The sequence below is a fragment of the Neopelma chrysocephalum genome, unplaced genomic scaffold (assembly GCF_003984885.1).
Source record: "Neopelma chrysocephalum unplaced genomic scaffold, ASM398488v2 Primary Assembly neopelma1_138, whole genome shotgun sequence".
Taxonomy (NCBI): Eukaryota; Metazoa; Chordata; class Aves; order Passeriformes; family Pipridae; genus Neopelma; species Neopelma chrysocephalum.
The window spans coordinates 6,452,989-6,474,862 of NW_020897800.1; the positions used below are offsets into that span (position 1 = coordinate 6,452,989).

General features: G+C 48.8%; 1 protein-coding gene across 3 annotated transcripts in view; it reads right to left on the minus strand.

Moving 5' to 3' along the window:
• ARHGAP32 (Rho GTPase activating protein 32) overlaps nucleotides 1-21,874 on the minus strand; it is a 251,725-nt gene that overhangs the window by 97,438 nt on the left and 132,413 nt on the right. For 2 of the 3 annotated variants that reach the window (XM_027699266.1, XM_027699267.1), the window contains one exon: nucleotides 974-1,060. In XM_027699266.1, coding sequence (XP_027555067.1) covers nucleotides 974-1,060 — 87 coding nt within the window. Of the gene's footprint in view, nucleotides 1-973; nucleotides 1,061-16,127; nucleotides 16,146-21,874 lie in introns of those variants that run through there. The other variant, XM_027699269.1, reaches the window with a different exon arrangement.

Genomic DNA, 21,874 nt, shown 5'->3' on the forward strand with positions numbered 1-21,874 from the left:
AGGGTCCTCTGCTCCTTGGGATGCAGGATTCTCTGCTCCTTGGGATGTTCTACTCCCCAGGATGCAGGATTCTCCTCAGCTCTCACAACACCCACTCTGTTCACACAGAGCCAGGGCAGCAGAGCCTTTCCACTGCAAATCCCCCTGTCTGTGTGTCCCAATGCTGGGACAATCCAGCAGATTCCCAACCCCACACAGTTCAAATGTAGGTACCACAGGTGTGCCTGTTCCGCACAACTCCTCTGAGCACCTGAGGCAGCAGAACCACTGAAGGAACTCTGAAAAGGTGACAGACACCCCAGTGATCCTGGTAATGTTCCATATCCAGTGATAGGAGGGATGTTCAGGAGGTGAATCATGGACAGAGCTGCTATCCTAAAACCAGGAAAAGGACCAAACACAGGCATTAACTCTGCACTGAACCTGCCACTGCATCTCCCACCAACAGTGATTCACTGAGCACATTAAAACACAATCACCTGTTATGGAGCACTTCACAAACACACACATCAGGAGATGGGAAATCCATGGGATGGAGCAGCAGATTTATCTGCCCAAAGCATCCTGACACCACAGCACAATTCCACACCAGGTGTCTGGAGACATCACTGGGAGCAGATCAACAATCCCCATGTCCTGTGTGAACAAAGCACTGCTGGGATTGTCCCATCCGGGGTCACTGGAGTGTCTGAGTGTCCGTGGTCACCCCCAGCCTGCCCTCACACACTCCTGTCCCTGGGCTCATCCCAGGAAGGATTATTTCCTTCACACACTCCTTTTTCTCCCCTCAGTGCTTTGCTTTTCCTACAGTGAGCTGGTGGCACTACCACAGGCATCATCTTGGAGCAAGGGAAGAGCTGGAACCACCCCCACAGCACAGAAAGTGTCACATCCCAATATTCCAAGGCCGTGCTGGCAAATGGAACAAAACACAGGCTGTAAAGAAGGTGGGGGGAGAAAACATGGCATTTACCTGACAGCAGATCTGCACCAGGTAGACCAGTTCCTTGGAGTCACAGCCATTCCTGGTCACTTCGTTCTGTTCCTCCGGGAGCGAGAGCTGTGCCAGGGAGAGAGGGAGAGGAGCAGGTCAGTGAGCAGGGCCAGGCCAGGCTTGGGATAACACAGCAGCCACAGCAACTCGCCCCACGACATGCTGAGCAGCAGGGAATCAGGGAATCAGGGAATCAGGGAAGGGCTGCAGTTCCAGAGGGGAAACTCTGAGCATTCCCAGCTCACACAGACCCTCCAATGCCATTGGGTTGTGGCACCTCACCTGACAGGTTAAAAATAAAAATATGGTTCAAAAATAAAACAATTAGAGGGAGGCAAACTGCTCGAGCCAGGGATTAAAGCTCCAGCTTAAGAGTCTGCAAAATTAATTGTTCACTGAAAATACCTCTATAAATATTCATGTATCAGATAAAAGTGCTTCCCCTTCCCCCCATTTTATTCATTTTTTATTTTATACGTTCAGGCAGACATTAGATAATAAAACATATCTCCTAATTTCAGTGTTGTCAAGCAATTCACCCAAACAGAGAATTTTATAGCCCCATTCATCACAGACAGAGTCGTTAACTGCAACATCAGGATGTGCCTGTTTGGGAGCAGTGAGAGGATATTTAACTGTCTCATTCCTGCACATCTACTGAGCCTTGAGCACCCTGGTCCTGTTACTCCCACTAGTCTTGATATCCCACACTGAAAATGGCTCATGGTTAATGATCTTCTCTGAAAATAGAAATTACAGACGATCGTAAGCAAATTAAGATTGTTTGCAAAGCAAATAAAGGAAATGTTTGCAAAGCAAATAAATAAAGGAAATGTGTACATAAAACTTAAAGTCTGTAAAAAAATCCTAATTAGCTGAGAGCAAAAAAAAAATCACTCTGAAACAAACGAAAGCAGAAATGAAAAAAAGACTGAGGAGAATCCCAAGTTGCCATATTTAATGAATGTAAGCAAGGGAAAAGGAGAAATGGGTGATGAGAGGCACGAACCTCCTGAAAGGGACACAGGAGGCAAAGTTCTCTCCCATATAAACAACCACAACACCCTGAATGAACTCACTTTTCATCCTGCCAGTCCCTTCCTGCTCTCTGGGAGGAGTTCCCAGAGCACACCCATTCAGCCTCTTCCTTCACCAGCCCAACTCCCTGAATACTAATCTTCTGATGGCCATACACAGATAATTACACAGATTTCTGGGACAAATAAAGCTTTTAGATTTGTGCAATTTATTATATTTTTACACCACTAAATATATTTAGAAATATGTGTGCAAATGCTGACCACTCCCTCGTGCTGGTGGTGCAAGTAAAACTTGGTGTGGCACTGCTTTTTGGGAAGCAAACGCAAGTTTTCCATCAAATAATTTATATCCTAAATCAAGTGTGCCCGTTCCCTCTGCAGCCCAGCAGTGCAGAGCAGCTGAAGCAATGGCACCTCTGGGGACACCCCAGAGCCTTGGGCTGGGGCTGCCAAGGCAGGGAAGGACACGGGAAGTGTCAAAGCTCTGGGGAAGCTCTGGCAGATGAAACCACTCAGTGTCACCTCCATCGGGGTCTATCTTTACTCCCTCAGAAATCCTGCCCCCAGAATCCCCAGCCACTGTTTCCTCAGCCACTGCTGCAGCTCCTCCTGGGCCTCTTTTCCCTCCACACTCATTTTTTCGTCTCCCAGTCAGTCCCTCCTTCCACCCATCCCCTCTCCCTCCTGCAAAGCTTCCAGCAAGAGCTTGAATGATTTCCACGCTCCCTCCCCCTCCCAGGCTGGTGTGAAACACAGTCCCAGAGATAAATCTCTCCAAGTGCTGCAGAGCATCTTAATTCCACTTAAAAACTGCATTCCAGGAAGAGGCAATGGGAAAGATCTGTAAGAGTGACTTTCCTCTGTGTGTAAGAGGGTGGAGATTCCTGCCATTAATGTGATTAAACACAACCATTAGTTCTGTATTGCACCTTCCACCCAACTTTACCATCATTCTTTGCTGTCAAATGTCACATTTGAAGTGCTACTGAGTCTTGAAACTACAGTCAAATTAAAAATAACAAAGCAGCCAGGAAAGGAAAGCTAATCCATTCTGGGGGGATTTTCCATGCTTGCCAGGTAGCACAGAGCTCTGCTTTAATTAGGGCCACAAAGGTGATCAGAGGGCTGGAGCACCTCTCCTATGAGGAAAGGGTTAGGGTTAGGGTTAGAGAGTTGGGATTGTTCAGCCTTCAGGAGAGGAGGCTCCAGGGAGACCTGAGAGCCCCTTCCAGGGCCTAAAGGGGCTCCAGGAGAGCTGGAGAGGGACTGGGGAAAAGGGATGGAGGGCCAGGACAAGGGGGAATGGCTTCCCACTGCCAGAGGGCAGGGATAGATGGGATATTGGGAAGGAATTGTTCCCTGTGAGGGTGGGGAGGCCCTGGCACAGGTTGCCCAGAGAAGCTGTGGCTGCCCCATCCCTGGAAGTGTCCAAGGCCAGGTTGGACGGGGCTTGGAGCAACCTGGGCTAGGGGAAGGTGTCCCTGCCCATGGCAGGGGGTGGGACTGGGTGGGCTTTAAGGTCCCTTCCAGCCCAAACCATTCTGGGATTCAATGAATTAAATGTGGGTTTCCTACCCAGGGAGAAAACTTTCCCTCCTTGACTCTCCCCTGTGCTTACTGAGGGTACAAACACCTCCTCCACCAACCCTCAAGGGAATTCCAGGCCTTGCCTCCACTGGGTGTATCAGTGCTTACACACATCCCCACAGGCTCTGCTGTGCTTTGACAGGCTCCATTCACCCCAAAAACCAGCAGCCAGGTGGCAAAACCACCAATGTGCAAATGCAGCAGCTCCCTGAAGACATTCAAGGCCTGGTTCTGTACAACAGGGCAGAGAAAGGCACAGGGCAAGTGAAGACACAGGTTGAGTTGCATCACCTCCCTCTACACAGGCTGATTTACACGAGGCTGGACCTGAGTCAAGCCAAGCCTGTGCACAAACTCTCCCGAAATAGCAGGTGAATCATCAGTGAGGTCCCTGTGTGTGGGAGTGACAGCAGCTCCATTTAAAGCACACACCTGCCTGAGCACGACCTGCGGGGGCACAGCCACTGATTTCACACCCACACAGTCTGTCCCCGCTGCAGTGCTCCCATGGCCCTGCTCAGACAAGCTCCCTGTGCTGAGAAGTGACATTTAAACCCCCTGTACCACTTGCAACTGCTTTGTTTCAGAGTGAAGCTGTAAAAGCCAATGAACACAGTTCCCCTCCCACAGCAGCCTTGTGCTGACTGAGAGACAGACAGAGCTGCTTACAAGGAAAACCCCCTGGGTTTATCCTGTAACACAACTGTCCTCGCAGCAAAATGCCCCCAAAGATGAATATTCACTCCTGTTCCCTGTTCCCCATGTGGTTTAGTTTGTGTTTTGCTCTGTCAGTGGACACACATGAATGCTCTCTCCAAAATCATGGATGCCCTGATGCTGAAAAGCCTTTCCCGCTACTGCATGCCTTGTAAACAGAACATCCTGGAAAGCACAGCTGCCCCCAGGCTGGATTTGAAACCCAAGCACAAAGCACAGGCCTCTCCTGACCTCAGTGGACTCCAAACATGACTCACAGGCAGAATGTGCTTGGCTCCAAAGTGGGACATGGATTTTGTGTTCTTAAAGGATGGGGCAGAGAGCAGGTCTCGAGGATACCCCTGTACCCATCCCAGTGGGAATCACTGAGACAGCTGGAATAATGTGTAACCAGCATTTATGGTCCCTGATCAGAGCATCAGACATGACACTTTATGATAGATCATCTGAAATGTTCCTTTTTCACACTGAAAATGTTGTCAAACCTCCTGAACCTGACATACAGTTATGATGCATTAGATTCCACTAATTTCATTTATTATGGAATATCTGTGCTTTGCCAGCACCAAGGGATTGTGACTGATTTTAGCAGTGAGGTTTAGGGTTTCCTAAACTTTTCAGTGTCACTTATGACACACAAAGAAAGCCTTAAAGATGGTCCTATGGACACCCCACACTTCACCAGGTGGATGGATAATGCAGAGTGCTGTAAACGTTATAGAATCATGGAATCCCAGGATGGTTTGGGTTGGAAGGGACATTAAAGCTCATCCAGTCCCACCCTCTGCCATGGGCAGGGACACCTTCCACTAGCCCAGGTTGCTCCAAGTCCCATCCAACCTGGCCTTGGACACTTCCAGGGCTGGGGCAGCCACAGCTTCTCTGGGCAACAATGTCAAGGTATTGTTCAAATTTGTCTTTTCACAGCTACAGACAAGTTTGGGAGTCTCCACTGTGCCTCTGTGCACACACCCACCAAGAGCTGAGCATGAATTCAACACAGGCAGGTTTTTCTCCACCACCAAACTCATCCCACGTTGCTTGTGCAGGTGACAAATAAGAGCTGTGGCTCCTCAGACAAAGATCTACCAAATGATGAGAAACTCTAACAGACACAATAGCAAAGACTTCCAAGAGCAGGAGGCTGGGCTGAAGGAGCATGAAGGATCTCACAGTACCAAGTTTCCCCTTGGCATTGTGAAAGTCCAATCCCTTGTTCAAATACAATTTTACCCAGAAGAGCTGTGCTTGCTGGCCAAGACCTTACTGATCCTACAAGGAGGACAAGCTTAAAAATGCCTCTAGTTCATGTCTGAGACAAAGAGGCTCAGCTCTGGTAAGCTGGGAGATAAGGGGAGTGATTACAGGAGTCTCCTGCAGAGGGTAATTTATTGGTTATTCCTCCTGCAGAGCAGAACAGCCACAAAGCAGAGGGTGAGTTGTGACGTGGCACATTCAGAGTCTCACTCAAAGCTCAGTGGTTTTCCAGGGCACAAGTGTGAGGGAGCATTTCTCCTCCAGATCCAAACCAAGGCTCTCATCTCTGCTCTCCACAGTGGCTTTGGAAGCTCCTTCTCCCCCTCCAAGAATAATCCTCACATCCAGCCTGGAGCAGAGCAGCAGGACTTTGAGAGGTTCATTTGTCTGTCTGGAGCTCCAGGATTTCAGCCTGACTGCGAACCTGCCTGGGAGGCACCAGGACCTGCCACGTTCCCTCCCACAGATCCCAGAGGCAGCTGCTGGGGCCCTGTTTCACTAGTCAATGTGACCACAGGCAGAAAAACAATTAAAAGACAGCTTTTGACATCCCTGAAATCATTTCTTTGCTTCCAACCACAGCCAGAGTCTTGTGTGCTCCTCTTAAAACTGTGAGAATCATTTCAAGAGAAGCACTACATGAATCTGCTGCCAGGACTAGGATTGTTGGCCACTAAATTATGTACCAATAATGTCACTAATGCCTCTTTCAGGAGCCAGTCCCTGGTGTGCAAACATAGCACAGCTGCAGACTTTTTGGCTTTCTACTGGTTCCAATCAGTGCATCCTAAAGAAGTGCCAAACCCTCACCAGGTAAGACCTGGCTTTGCAAGGTCAGTGGGGCACATCTGTCCCCCTGACCCCCAGATGTCAAAATAAGCTCATTTAGATAGTTTTGGCTTTCATTTCCTTGTTTCCCTTGTTTGCTGAGTGATGGTGACTCCACCACCCACCTCTCCTGATGAAAGGATCGTTTGTGAGAAGCCTGGGAAGTGTAGATTTGATTCATTTATGAACTTATTTATTTCAACTTCTGCTCAGAAAGCCCTGAACACACTGATCTCACTCTCACACATCACATGTGAGTAACACAGAGCCATGGTGGAGAGCTGCCATTCAGATGCTGCTTCAATACAATTAAAAAGATTTAAAAAGAAGAGAACAAAACATAAAATAAAAGAAAAAATCCGAAACAAATCCCCCTCACCAACAGAATTAGAGTTAAGGTTAGAGTGGGAGGCATTCAATAATGAGATGATAATTAATTAGAGAATGAGAAGCTGGGAAAATAATCTTGATTCCTTCTCCCTCCAAATCTCCCTGTTTCCAAATAGAAGGAGGAGATCATTAATCCCAAACTCCAAACCTGCTGCATTACCCGTGCAGGTAATGGTGTAAACTTTCAGTAAACTTTAATTAAACTAATCCAGTGAGACCCCATCTCCCATCAGAGGTGTGGGGGAGGGAGAAATACTCCAGAGAGCAAACGGAGTGGGGTTTCTGTGCCTGGGTTTTGGTAGTGGAGGGGCTACAGGGGTGGCTTCTGCTAGAAGCTGCCAGAAGCTTCCCCTGTCCTGTGGAGCCAATGCCAGCGGCTCCAGGACGGAATTCCTGCCACTGGCCAAGGCCGAGCCAGTCAGGAGTGACAGTAACACCTCTGGGATAACATATTTAGGAACAGTAGAGTGTTGCACAGAAAGAATTCCAGCCAGGGAAGAGCAGAGTGAGAACATGGAAGAGCACTGCAGACCCAAGGGCAGTGCAGAAGGAGGGGCAGGAGGTGCTCCAGGCCCTGCAGCCCGTGGGGCAGAGCAGGGGGGCAGCTGTGCCCCTGCAGCCCCTGGAGGAGCCCACCTGGAGCAGGGGATGCAGGAAGGAGGCTGTGACCCCGTGGCAGGCCCAGGGTGGAGCAGGGTCCTGGCAGGGACCTGCAGCCCGTGGAGAGGGAAGCCCAGGCTGGAGCAGGTTTTCCCAGGCAGGACTCGTGGCCCCTGTGGGGAACCCACGTCAGTGCAGCTCATCCGTGAGGGACTGACCCCAGGGAGCAGTGACCACGGGACAGCAGGGGGGGAAGAGCTGCTGCCCGAGGGATGGACCCACGCCAGAGATCCATCGAGGACTGTCTGCCCACGGGAGCAGGGGAAGGACTCCAACTCCTCTCCCTGAGCAGTGACAGAAACAACAACTGACCGTGACCCCTGTTCCGTCCCCCTGCACCGCTGGGGGGGGAGGAGGGAGAACATGGAAGGAAGGAGGGGTGGGGGGAAGCTGTTTTTAAGACTGTTTTATTTCTCACTCTTTGGCTCTTATCCTGTTAGTAGTAAATATAAGTACTATCCTCACTGTTTTGCCCGTGAAGGTGATCAGTCACTGACCTGTCCCAGCTCTTACCTCTACTCATGAGTTCTTAGCTGGTTTTTTTTCTCTCTCCTCTGTCCAGTTGCAGAGGGAGGGTGAGAGAGCAGCTTTAGTGGGTACCTGGTATCTGGCCAGGGTCAACCCACTACACACCTGTAGAATAACTCCTACAACCTCCTGCAGCTGATTTCAGTATTCTCAATATTTCAATATCCCACACAGCATCTCCCCAGTTCTTATCTAAATTCCTGGGAAAATGATGCAGTGATTGGAGCCAGTAGAGAGACAAAACATCTACAGCTGATGCTGTATTTGCACACCAAATATTAATATTATTGCTCCATAATATTAATTATTAATATTTATTATTGTTGGTTATAATTATATTATAATAAATATACTGTAAATATAATCATGTAATAGTATAAATATATCAAAATATGCACATATAATCATATTATTTGTGGGATAAATATAAATATATTTATATAATTAATATAATAAAATGTATTTATAATATAAGTAATATGATATACAGTTATATTTATATTACAAATGTGACATCTATTTTAAGTTTGCTATAAAGTACAAACAAGGTGAGTCCCATTTAACACCTTCCCCTCCACTGCCCCCACACAACCAAGGGGCAGCACATGGCAGAGGCCCAGGCAGGCTGAGGAGGTCCTGGGATATTTGAGCCCCCCAGCTCAGGAGGATGTGATGGGGCACAGGGGGATGGATCAGCCTCCTGGACAGGCACAGAATCCCCCCTGTTCCATCCCAAACACAGCCCCACCTGCAGGAACCCCGGGAAGGGACGGCAGGAATGCTGACCAGGCCTCTGCCAGGAGCTTTTGGGCAGTGGAAAGGCAGATGTTTTTCCTGGCAGAGGTTGTGTCATTGTTCCAAGGAAACCTGGGGATCTTTGCACGTTTTTCCGAGATGGAATTTAAGGTTCAATCCCTGGCAAAGGCACAGGGAACTGCAATTGCTGCTGCTCACAGCAACAGCTCCTGAAGTCTCCAACCATGTTCCATCTGAGAACTTTTCTGACACTATTAGGAACGACTTTTTAAAATTTCTTCCTAAGCCACCACACTTTAATGTCTCCTGGATGTTTCCCCTCCCTGAATTTATGATGTTTGTGCAATGTAGCAAGTCAGAAGAGGGCAAAGCCACAGGCCCAATGCACCTTGGTGCGTGGCTCTGGAATGTGAGCCTTGGGTGAAAAGTGTGTCTGGTGGCCAGGAGAAAGAAATGTGAGGCTCATTTCCCTGTGAAACATTGCTGGGTTTTATTAAAAAAAAAATAACTTCTAAGGCCCAAATATCCTTGGGACAAATCCTGAAGAAATTAAAAGCCTTAACACTGATCAAACTCTGAGATGATGCTTTTCTTACCTCTCTCAGCTCCAGGCTCTCACAGAGAGAACGTGCACTACCCCCTGAATTGACCTGCTCATTCAAACACCACCCTCATTACCCACTCCATTACTTACAGAAGCTGCTTTTGTAATGGGGCACCTTCAAGATCTACCTTTTGATATATTTCAGAATTTTATTTTATTATATTTGAAATTTTAGGTTGGCAAATCTCCTCAAACAGGGAAATATTTCCCACCTAATTACTCTGACAGCACAAATGTATTTATCTGGCCTGGTTTGCCTCCCTCCAGCTTTATCTTGCTAAATGTACTAATTATCCTCCCCCGCACTTCCCATCTCCTGCTTTCTCCTTCTCATCCCCAATCGTGGCTTCAGAGCAGGAAAAGAACATTTCTAACAGAGTGGCTTCTTTACCAACCATAAATATCCTGAAGTAATGATCAAAGTAAAGATAAGAAAGACCTGTTTAAATAATATTTTTCTATCTGAAGCTCCATTTCTTCCCTGATGTTTGACATCACCCCTTTGACAACTCCAAAGCAGTACTCAAGAGCAGCAAAAAAGACATATAAAATCAAACAGAGCTTGAGAAGAGAAAAAAAGAAGATGCATCTCCTGTAATGCCACATGGATCACTACTCCAGGCTGGACACTATCTCTGGATAGTCCATGGGCCTGTCACACTCAGCACCAGGGTGAGCAGAGATCCAAGCACAGCTCTCCCAGGACGGCTGGATTTTGATCTTTAAGGACCCTTCCAGCCCCAACTATTCTGTGATTCTATGATTTTCATGTCCCTTTCTGTAAAGTGTCTGTGACATCGTGTAGAAGGGTTTGGATGCTGGAATTAAACTCAAAGGCACCTCTGCAGTAAAAAGGCAAAGTGTCTCCATGAAGAGATCCTGCTTCCTCCCATGGATTGAGCAGAGCACAACAGGAAACATCACTGGAATGTGTGAGGATAGAGGTGAACCTGAATCATGGAATCCCAATGGTTTGGGCTGGAAAAGACCTTAAACCCACCCAGATTCACCCCCTGCCATGGGCAGGGACACCTTCCACCAGCCCAGGTTGCTCCAAGCCCTGTCCAACCTGGCCTTGGACACTTCCAGGGATCCAGGGGCAGCCACAGCTTCTCTGGGCAACCTGGGCCAGGGCCTCCCCACCCTCACAGGGAACAATTCCTTCCCAATATCCCATCTATCCCTGCCCTCTGGCAGTGGGAAGCCATTCCCCCTTGTCCTGGCCCTCCATCCCTTGTTTCCAGTCCCTCTCCAGCTCTCCTGGAGCCCCTTTAGGCACTGGAAGGGGCTCTCAGGTCTCCCTGGAGCCTTCTCTGCTCCAGGTGAACCCCCCCAGTTCTCCCAGCCTGGCTCCAGAGCAGAGGGGCTCCAGTCCTGGAGCATCTCCATGGCCTGCTCCAGACTCACTCCAGCAGCTCCATGTCCTTCTGCAGTTGGAGCCCCAGAGCTGGACACAATAAATTCCTTTCCCAGCAGACACAAGTTCCCATCAAATCACAGGTGAACTCAGCAGCTGAATTTTATGCAAGTACCAGCACTAAGTAAATGTAAAAGGTTGTGGGATGTGGATTCTGCCTGTAGTTACTTTCAGAACTATTTTAAGCTGGCAAATCACACGAGACAGTTTTTTCCTGTGGCAGGATGATTGTTCAGCATCCCTTCGACTGAGCTTCACCTTCAAGACTAATAAATCCTCCCACGGTTTATAAATATGTACAGCCAGAGAAAAGGGCAGGTCCCTGCAGGACCCTCAGGGTGCTTTAATCCTCCTGGATGCAGGAATAGTTCCATATGTGCCTTATATGCACCAGAACAGGTCTTCTTTGGGCTGTTTTGTTCTCTTGTTTGCACTCTAAGCTTCCAGTGAGGTCATGCCCAAGTATCCTGGTACCTCTGGGAGAGGTGAGAACAGCTGGGACACTCCTGGAGGTACCTCACAAATCCAAACTCCTGCAGAGGACAATTTTGAAATCACACAATCCCAGAATGGTTTAGGGTGGAAGGGACCTCAGAGATCATCTATTCCACCTCTGCCATGGGCAGGGACACCTTCTACCAGCCCAGGTTGCTCCAAGCCTCGTCCAAGCTGGCCTTGGACACTTCCAGGGATGGGGCAGCCACAGCTGGAGAAGGATGGAGAGAGGGGGGAGTGCTGGGCTCCCATCCTGACCAGGACAGTGAAAAACAGAGCTCCTGTGGTGGCACAGGCTGCTGCAGCTCTTTACATCCACAGCACCTGAGCTCTTCCCAGAGGGAGGGCAAAGGGCACCGCTTTGGGGTGGCAGCAAAGAAGGGCATCTTGTGAGATTTAATTGCTCGAGGATTTTAGAGGTTAATTCCAGGTGTGGTGCTGGACAAGGGTTCCTGAGGCTGTTCCCACTGCTGCCCACAGGTTTTGGCTCTGCCTTCAGAGCAGGGAACTGCCCTTGCTCAGGCACAGCAGAGGAACAACCCCAAAACCCTGAGAGACAAAAAATCCACGGCAGGAGCCAACTTTGCAATTCAACACCAGCTTTTGGCACTGGGTGAAGTTCTCAGCATCTGATGGTGTTCCTGCCATCACATCAGTGTGCAGTGAAGGTTGTTTTGGTGGTGATCAACCCCCCCCCAGGTTTCAGCAGCTGCCCCTCAGGGGTTTGTCCATGTGCAGAAGCCCCCTGAGGAGGAATTGAGGAGGGATCTCCCACAGGGGCTGGGAAGGGGCTGCTTGTGCAACTCCACTCCAGGGAAGACTCCCCTCCACACACAGCACCTCTGAGCTGCTGCTTTGCACTGCCCCAGGGACTGGGCAGGACAGGCCCCTCTGCTCAACCATACAAAGGATAAGGCATGTGAAGGAATATTAATATCTAAGCCAGAAATACAAAATAAATGTGAAACCAGGCAGAACACCTGCCCAGTGCCACACAGCAAGAGGAGAGGGAAGGCAATTCCTCGGGAATTCTACCCTTCCCAATCTCCCTTTCTGGAGAGGTGGGTCCTGCCCCTGCCAGGCTGCTGCTCCCAGACCAGCACACACTTGGTGCCTCTCTGAAGATGCATCAGGAGTAACCTTGACATAATTTCACTCACTGCAGTCAGAAATGCACAGCTTGGGAATATCCCCCCCTCAATCCCCGACCCCAGGCTGAGCTGCCAACGCAGGCAGCTCATGTATAGCTGCTGGAGTCTGTTTGTTTTAATTCTTAAGCCAAGTCTATTTGATGCCTAAGCTTGTTGGGACATAAAATCTCAGAGAGTTGTATCAGAAATACTTTCCCCGTTTTCTCATGTGGTCTCACCCTTTTATTTCCTCTAAATGTGTAAGAAGGTCAATCTTCAGAAGCAATGAAATATTCATAAAAACTTCTTAGATGCAGCCAATGGGGACTCTATTAGGCAAAAACAACTTCTGAGCATCTGAAAACTCAATGTTTTCATGGAGTTAAAATATCTGATGTTATTAAAAGCAAACCAAGGAACACCCCTGTGTGTGGCTCCATGCAGAGCAGTACCTTGGGCACTGGTGATTGGCAAAGAGGGTACAACATCCTGGATGGCTCCATGGGCTCCATTTGCCGCCTGGGGGGGTTTAGTTGGAATTTCATGGCTTTGTGTTTTGTCTTTAAAGCTCTGTATGAACTGACCATTGAGGAACTCCCTCACTCTGTGTATTCCAGGCTACAGAAATTATGGCCAGAAAATAAACACTGCTGAACTCCTCACATTGAAGCCACTGGGCTGAAAACTGCTTTTTTCACCTTAGTTGGGTGAAACCTGGATTTTCTGGCTCCTCCATGTGACATAGAATCTCTCTCACTCAGAATGAAACTTGGGAAGACTCGGGAGAAATGCGGAGCCACTCCCAGATTTGCTTCACATCTTCCCTGCACACTTTCTGCTTCCATGACAACCTCACTTCCTTCTCCTTCTCTCAGGAGGACACTATTCCCAGGCTTTGGGCTTTCAGAGGACAACATGAACCACAACCCTGAGCAGAGGCTCCCAAACCAGGGCAGGGGAGGCTGTTCTTCCACCAGACTGGTAATAACTTACACATGGTGACAATGGAAAGTCCCTGCACTCAGGAACTGTGACCACAGCTGGGGAGTCACTGCCAGAGCATGGACTGCTTCAGGCAATCATGGTCCTTCTGCAAACTAAGGTTAGGAGGCCATTCCCAGCCCCATTCCCCAGCAGCCCCAGGGATCAGCAATGAATTCCGTACTCTGCTCCATGGATGTGCCCCAGGAGTCAGAACCAGCAGACAAAGGAGCAGAATCTGCTGCTGACTCCCCTCTATTACTCCTGACCACCAAGAGACACCCTGAGGGATAGAACACAGAGGAGAAGGTTCTGCCAGCACACCTCTGCTGGGAATCCAAAGCACAGCTCTGGCAAAGGGAGGGAAGGGGCAGCCCAGCCTGGGAGAACTGCTGCATCTGGTCCAGCACACACAGAGCCTCCACTGTGGCATGTTGTGATGAAATGGTCGTGCTGTTGTTTGGACAAACAGCACATTCCAAGCTGACAGCACAGGGGGATGTGTGATGTCCTGCTCCACAGCGTGTTCCCAGAGCAGGAACAGCCCGGATCAGGAGCAGGAACACCTCCAGCAGGGATCCCCACAGCCCCGGGGGGCTCTGCTGCACTGACCCCAGGGCTCCCAGGGAAAGGAAAGAACTGTGCTGCAGCAAAAGGAAATGAAAATAACCTTGGGGTGCACAACTTACCCCTCTCAAATTCAACTTCCATAAAACAATATCGCATAAATAAAACATTTCCTTCATAAGAGCAATTGCAAAGCTGGGTTAAATGACTAAAGGAACAGGTTCCCATTAATGCCACACTGTTGACAGAAGATAATTCCAAATAACACTGGAACTCCTGGCACAGACACCTTCAGGTACCACAAACCAGGCCCCAACCAAAGGGGTTTGATGTAAAAAACTTTGAAAACATATTTGAGTGACTTTACAGAAAACATCTTTTAGAGCATTTTGGGATCAGGGAGAGGATTTAGAACTTCTTGTTTTGTTTCAAACTTCTGAGATTCGACTCATTAAGCTGCACAGGAGGAGGAGTTTGACCCCCACATCTCCAGAGCAGACGGAGTTGTTCCCTAGGAATTCCCAGCTTTTAAAATGGGAAAGAGGAGGAAGAGAAGGAGGGAGAGAGGGAGGGAGGAAAGAAGGAAGGAAGACCCTGTTTATTCACAGAAGTGTGTTGTAAGGAATCAGCATAAGGAAAGATCCACAAGTCCAATAAATAGCTTCCAAATCATTAATTTAATTCTCAGAGTGGCTGAATTTTGTGTATGAGAAGTTCTGCCACCAAATTGTGCAGGACTTTGAAAGTTGCCAGTCCAAACAGTCCTGGTTTCTCTGCTGGGGCTGCTCAGCCAAACACACAGAAATAAAACACAAAAACCTGACAGTTTCTGTAATTCATGGCAAATAATAAGCTCAGATTTTTGAGTATCTCAGGTGCTGCATCACCAACAACACCAACCAAACCCTCAAAGGAAAGGGGTCACTCAGCCCGACCAAATAATGCAGGAAAACAAAGTCTGGGAACAGATTCCCTCTCTTCACATATGCAAATCTGGGAAGGAGGGATAAAAGGCTCAGTGGGCCTTAGGAAAAGCAAGGAGCAAAGACAGGCAGGAAATAGGAAGTGGTTTAAGTCCAAGTCTCCTCCACAAAAGCCAAGGAGCTGAGCCAGCACACAGGGAGCACTGGGACACATCCTGACACACAGTGACTGACGCTGCCAGAAGGAGCCAGGGCAATTCTCATCACGTTTTTCCAGGGTGTTGCAGATGCTGTGACAGATCTGTGCTGCTTTTGAGAGCCTGGAGTGGCACTAAGCTCCTGTGGCAGGACTTCTGAGGTGGGCACGTGGGCAGAGTTGTTCCTAGAAAGCCCAGATGCTGAATTTGTCTGGTTAATAATTTACAGGCTATGAATGAAGAAATGCATGTAACCTCCTAAAACCATTCTGTCAACCACAGATTTTTCTCTGGTTCCTGTCAGACTGACATCTAACATGAGTATTGTGTGTCCCTGCACCTGATGGAAGATTTATCCAAGTCTGCTTCACAAACACTCAAATCTTTATCAAAAAGAAACACGTAATAAAGGTCTACAAAATTACCCAGGTAAAAGGTCAGAGTCAATACACATTCACTTTATCAACTGATACTGCTTCATATTCAAAAGATTATTTTTAAAGATGCATGAAAGATCAAAGCAAAGGAAATAAATGATAAAATCTCATTTTAAAAGGAAACCTTTGCTAACCCTACCCTCACACAAAGGATGTGTTCTAGGCATTATCAGCAACAGTTTGGAACACAGCTAGCACCAGAACATCCAATACAATCACTTATTTACTGTCCCCTCATTCCTCTAACTAGTAGTGCAGAAAGCACTGCTGGGATGTTCCCCAGCCCCACTCCCAGCTAAGTCCCTCCGCTTCATTAATATGATTTCAGACTGACTTCCTCAGTGCAAACAGCTCTTCCCAAAGGACCCAGGTTAATCCCTGGAAGGAGACCCACAGTTTGCACTGTCCTGAGCTTTGTCATGTGAGACAGTCTGCACAAAAACACCAGCACCCCCTGTAAACCACCTCTGCTGTGGTGCTGTTCGACCTGGACTGAATCCTCTTTATTGCCCCCCTGCAGGGGTCCTGCCAGCTGCCTTTGCGGGATCCCTGGGATTCCCGGGAGCCAGCAGACCCGAGGGATCTCACGGCCAGCACAGAGGGGCTGGGCACGACTTACCCCTGCTCCAAAGCTCCGTCCTTCCCATGGATGGATCCCCTGCCCAGGCCTAACCCCTGCAGGTCCCTCCGGAGCTTCCTAGCAGCTGATTGAAAGGACCGAGCGGGCATCGGCTCCGAAAGGCAGGAACTCCGGGCTGGGAATCACATCCCCCTCGCTGTGCTGCCGTCCCGGAGCCGCTCCTGCAGCTCAGCATTCCAGGGAATCCCGGCGGGGCTGTGCCCGCCCGGCCCCGAGCGCGGCTCCCGCACTGCCCATTTCATGCTCGGGTTGCGGCGCCGAGGAATCGCCGGGTCCCCTCCTCTGCTCGGGAGGGTCCCGCAGGACGAGCCGGGCACTTCCAGGAGAGCCAAGAGAAACAGGGAGGCAGGGAATGCAGGCAGGGATTGCGCTCCCGGGGCTGCGGCTCCGGCCCGAGAGGAGAGGAAAAAAAATGCCAGCAACTGCCATCACATGCTGGAAGGGAGCGGGGTGAGCACAGCAGAGTGCTCGGGGTGAGCACAGCCGATGGCTCGGGGTGAGCACAGCCGATGGCCGGGGGTGAGCACAGCCGATGGCTCGGGATGAGGCACAGCCGATTCCTCACTGCCCGTCCTTCCCACCGCGCTCCAGCCGCTCGGAGCTGCAGCTCCAGGAAATTCCCGCCCGGTCCCGGTGCTGTGCGAGCTGCAGAGCAGGGCAGGATGTGTGCCCTGGGGCTGAGGGACAACAGCTCCTGCTCACTGCTTACTCCCTAAAGCAAACAAGGATTTAAGGATGAAAACTTTGCTGTCAGAACCTCCCCCGGTCAGGGAACAGCCCCGAACACGTCCACGTGTCCGAGGGCTCCGTGTGTGACCACGGAACGAACGATCCTCATCTGCAGAATCCAACAGGAGGGTCATCCTTCACTGGCTGCATTTTATCTTTCAGCACCTGAGCCCCAATAACCACGAACAAGGACATCACCCCTGCCCCAAGACCCAAAAATCTGGGTTCAATTTTATGTGTGTGTGGTAATTTAACCCCTCAAAGAACGATCTCATTCAAATGACTCTGACAAACAGCACAGCGTGTGCTGCTGCTGCTGCAATTCCACGGCACTTCTGCCAGTCCAGAACAGCCAGGTCTGGTCCTTCCTTCCTTCCTTTCCTACCAGAAAGAGGTATTTTGGGAATCACAGGCCATGGAAGTGGTTCTACCACAGCCAGCCCACCCCTGCCTGGGGTTTATTCCACCACTGAAGGAGGGATTGCAATCAGCTCCCTCTTCTCACATCCACCTGTCTGAACTCCAAGGTTAACATGGAAATCTTAAAATCAGAAACTTTCTTAGCACAAATTCATGCTTTTATTGTAAAATTTGGCTAAAGAGCTCCCTGGCCAGATCCAGGTGTAATTTTGCAGTCCCGGCCAGGGAAGTTGTAAAACACAGATCACGAGTTCAGTCGGTTCTCAGAAGCTGCAGGTCCCTGCCAGTGCTTTCACCTTCCAAGAGCCAAGAAGGGCCTTTACCCTGAATATGTCAGAAGTCAGTCTTGCATTTAATTTATTATTTTACTGTAGATGATGCCCTGTTTGAAGCAGCCACGATACTTGGGGTGTACTGTCAGTCCCAGACATGGGCTGGGCAGCCCAGAGATGCCAGGGAATGATCCCATCAGCACCAGTGGGGTTATCAGGGTGCTCTGTTCCACCAGCATCACACAGCAGCAATTCCCCACAGGTTCACATTTTAAGTCTAACTCTGCAGAGGACAGATTTCCAAAGTCTCTTGCACACTTTTCAGTTATTTCTTTACCAAGCGCATTCTAAGGGACAGAGGGGACAGAGAACTCTGCCCGTTCCAGCCCTGATACCCACGTTCCTGCCTATGGACAATTCTCCCAATTTTCCCCTTTTCTTGCCTAAACTGACAATACACTTTAATCTATTTACATGTCCCTTGTCCATATCTTATGTGTTAGTGTAACAAAAACATCCTTGATGCCCAATAAACATCTCCACATGACTGTAAGGACAATTAATCAGCTTTCCTTCCTCGCACAGGTACAATACAGTCCAGTGTAGTAAAGCACAGTAGAGGAGCATACACTTCAGCACGGGAACATATAACTTTAGTATAGGAAAATGCATTTTCAGTATAGGAACATACACTTTTCCAGCCTTCTCCATCAGCTGATAGCGATTTCCCCCTCTTCAAAGTTTCTCTTTGTTCTTTCAGCTCTGAAAATACCCTGGAGAATTTGTAATGCTCAATGCAAGCTGGTTCAAGAATTGAAAATTAGCATTGTTAGAAAGAAACTCTGCTTCTTTCCCACCCACTGCCCTATTTCTCCTGACTCCTGGAAATTTCCTGTCCATTAAAGTGTCAAGAAGACACTTCAAGTGTTACACTGGGAAACTTATTAGAAGGTGCCACATGTTCAGGTAGAACAAGCTGGGAAAATTCATGAGATTGCTTCTCATACCCCCCAAGGAAAAGAGACCATGGGATGCTGCAGCACAAAAAAACATTTAGGGAAAGAAGGAAATCAGTGCCTATAAATTATACAGTCTAAACCACCCCAAGAGCAGCCTGATTTTGTGCAAACAGGGCAGTGATCAGGAAGAAGGAGCCTTTCCTGTCCTGCTCTCTCCTCAGAGTCCCTCAGCCCATCTAAATCCCAATTTCCTCCTGCACCTGCTCTTCTCTGATACAACTGAAAAGCAATTCCTGACACAGAGCTGGTGCCACTGCACATCATTCTCTGCAGCCTGGCCTGTCATGGACAAAGGGATTATGGACAGTGACAATGAGGAAAATCTCTTCTGAGCATGGAAACATATTTGCTGAGGCAAAGAGCACCTGAAATGACCTGTGAGAGGCAGGAGAGGGATGCCTGAATGATGGTCCCTGCCAGAAACCAGCCTGTATTTTGATAACTCATCTCACAGAATCATTAAGGTTAGAAAAGACCTCCAAGATCATCAAGTCCAATCTTTGACTGAAGAATTAGCCTGTATGACTTATAAATACAGAGAGCTGAAAAGGGTCTTAGCAGTGCAAGACAAGCCTGATCACAAATTCTGGTCCCTGTTATAAACTGGCTGTGCTACTTGCTCACAGAATTCCTAGCAGAGAGCTGATTTCCTTCTTAGGGAAATTATATAAATAAATAAATATAAACCAGAAAAGCTCCCATTCCCTCAACTGACAAATCACATTTTAACCAGCCCCAACATGGACTATTCTCTAAATTGAGTTTATTAAATGAAATCATTGCTCTCACCCTTACAAACAACACCCAGCTCTCACTGGCAGAAGCAGATCAGGAATTGAATTTCAAACTCTGCAATAACTTTTGGCTTTACAAACCCAGCAGCACATCCCAAACTGTCTGTGCTGAGGGCACTGGTGCTGAAGGGAACTCAGCTGCACCCTGGGTTAATCCACATTAATCTCCAGGGCACTCAGAGCAGCTCTTCACGCCCTGCCTGGAGCACCGAGGCACAGCCAGGGCTCAGGATGGGCTCTGTTCACCTCCTTGGTACTGGGGGTGTTACTGGAATCAGGGATGAGCCACGGCCACCACTGGGAATGTGGGAGTGCAGTCAGTGTGCCTCACAACCCGGGATCATCTCTTCATTGGGAAGTTCTCTGGAGGAATAATGCAAAATTTTCATTCAATTTGCCTCAACTCTTTCTAGAGAAATCATCTTCTTCATTCCAACAAACCCATTCCCCAAGTGACACATTCAAAATCTACAAGTTCCCCAGGAACCCAAATCAAATCACTCTGTTGGACAAGAGAGAGAATCAGCCAAAAGTGACCCTGTGTGTCCTGCCTGGGACAAACCCCTGCCTGACTCCCTACAGCACAACAGTACCAGGCAGTTGTTCCCCTCCCACCCCTCTGAGCTGAACAAACAGTTAAATAAAAATCATTCTGGCTGCAAACCAAACTCTGCTTCCAACAGAAATTCCCAAAAAATTGTAACTCCTCCCACTGCAGGCCCAGCAGCCAGAGAGCAAACCCAGCCTTCTCCAAAGGAAACCACCCCCAGTCACTGGAGTGGGACACCAGACATGGCAAGGGGCACTGGGACACTCCAGACACACCCTGCTGTGCCAGTCCTCACCCCACAGGCCATGTTCCCAAAGGGAAAAGGGAATATCTTCCATGTTACTGCTCAAAGCAAAGCTAATTCAGCTAATGAGGAGTTCCCACAGCCACAGCTGGAACTTCAGGGCTCTGAGAGGATTCTGCCATGGCTGGTAATTTAAAAAAAACGAAATATGCCACTGACCTTCCACCTCTCCACAAAGGACACGTTTTTCAAAGTTCTCAGTGAAATACAGAGCATTTCAAACTCCCTGAATGGCTCCAGTTTCTGTTGTTGTTGTTGTTCGGGTCTGTGTTGATTAACACACGTAAATAAAGGCAGCTGGTGTTACCTCTCTCTGTTTCCATTTCACACCCTATTAAAGCCTGGTTTCACAATTAATTGAAAGCAAAATGAGATTATTCAGAAGCAAATCCTCCCTGGCAGCCTCACCGTGCTGAGGCCTGGGGAGACCCAGCCCCTCTCCTGGCAGCATCCAAAATTCAGTTCTTGGATATCACACACCACCACCAAAAACAGGGCTGGAAAAGGAACTGAGTCTGCAACCACCTCACTCACATTACCCTTCTCAGAACAGGATGGGGGGGCTTCTTCTGTCCTACTGGCAGGAAAACTGTATTATCCCATGTGCAGAATTTAAGAGATCAAAGCCCAAATGAAGACAAGGTGAGAGACGAAGGAAGGTTTGTCCTGCACCCAAACTATCAAATCACAGGTGCAGAGAAGAGCCCAGCCAGGTTCAAACTCCTCCAGGAGTGATTTGACTCAATGTGGATTCACAGCTCTATTTTATCAGCCAGGAAAGCACAACAAACGGGACACAAACACCTCTGGCCATGCTCTGAACACCAAAGACTAATTTATGACACAAGTGTAAATGATACAATATCAGCCCATGAGCACAGAAATCTCCCTCTTGGGCTGGACACAGAGCTGTGTTTCCTCCCTCCAAAAAACCCCAAGCAATGGTCATGATGAGAATTTTGGAAACTGAAAGTTCACAATGCTAAGATTTCATTACAACCATCTCCACCAAATCAGGGAATCATCAAATCCCAGAGTGGTCTGGGTTGGAAGGGACATTAAAGCTCCTCCAGTCCCACCCCTGCCATGGGCAGGGACACCTTCCCCTAGCCCAGGTTGCTCCAAGCCCCGTCCAACCTGGCCTTGGACACTTCCAGGGATCCAGGGGCAGCCACAGTTTCCCTGAGAAAAATGCAGCTGTTTGGAGCTGGAATGAGATGCAGGCAGGAACTGCTGCCATGAACTTCCCAAGCACAGGAATCCTGAGAGCCCTGTGCACACTAGATGGCATTGCACTACAAATTATCCCAGGGATCAGAGCAGGATCCTGGAGCCTGGAACAGCAGCAAAATCCTCCTCCTGCTCGAGCAGCCCCGTTCCTCCATGGCAGGAAAGCTCAGCCCAACTGTGTGAACATTTCCAGGGCCAGGACAATGGAGACAGCTCTGCAAGAGGAACTAGCACTTGGTGGCTTTGGGCTAAAACAAAGAGACAATTAAATTAAAGGAGCTGCTTGATTTATGAATTTATTTAAAGGAAAAGTGGCTTTGCCACAAAACAAAGTGTCCTTTCTTTCACTGCCTCCCACTGGACCGAGCAGGATCCTTCCTTTGGCTGTTGCAAATCAACATGCACGGA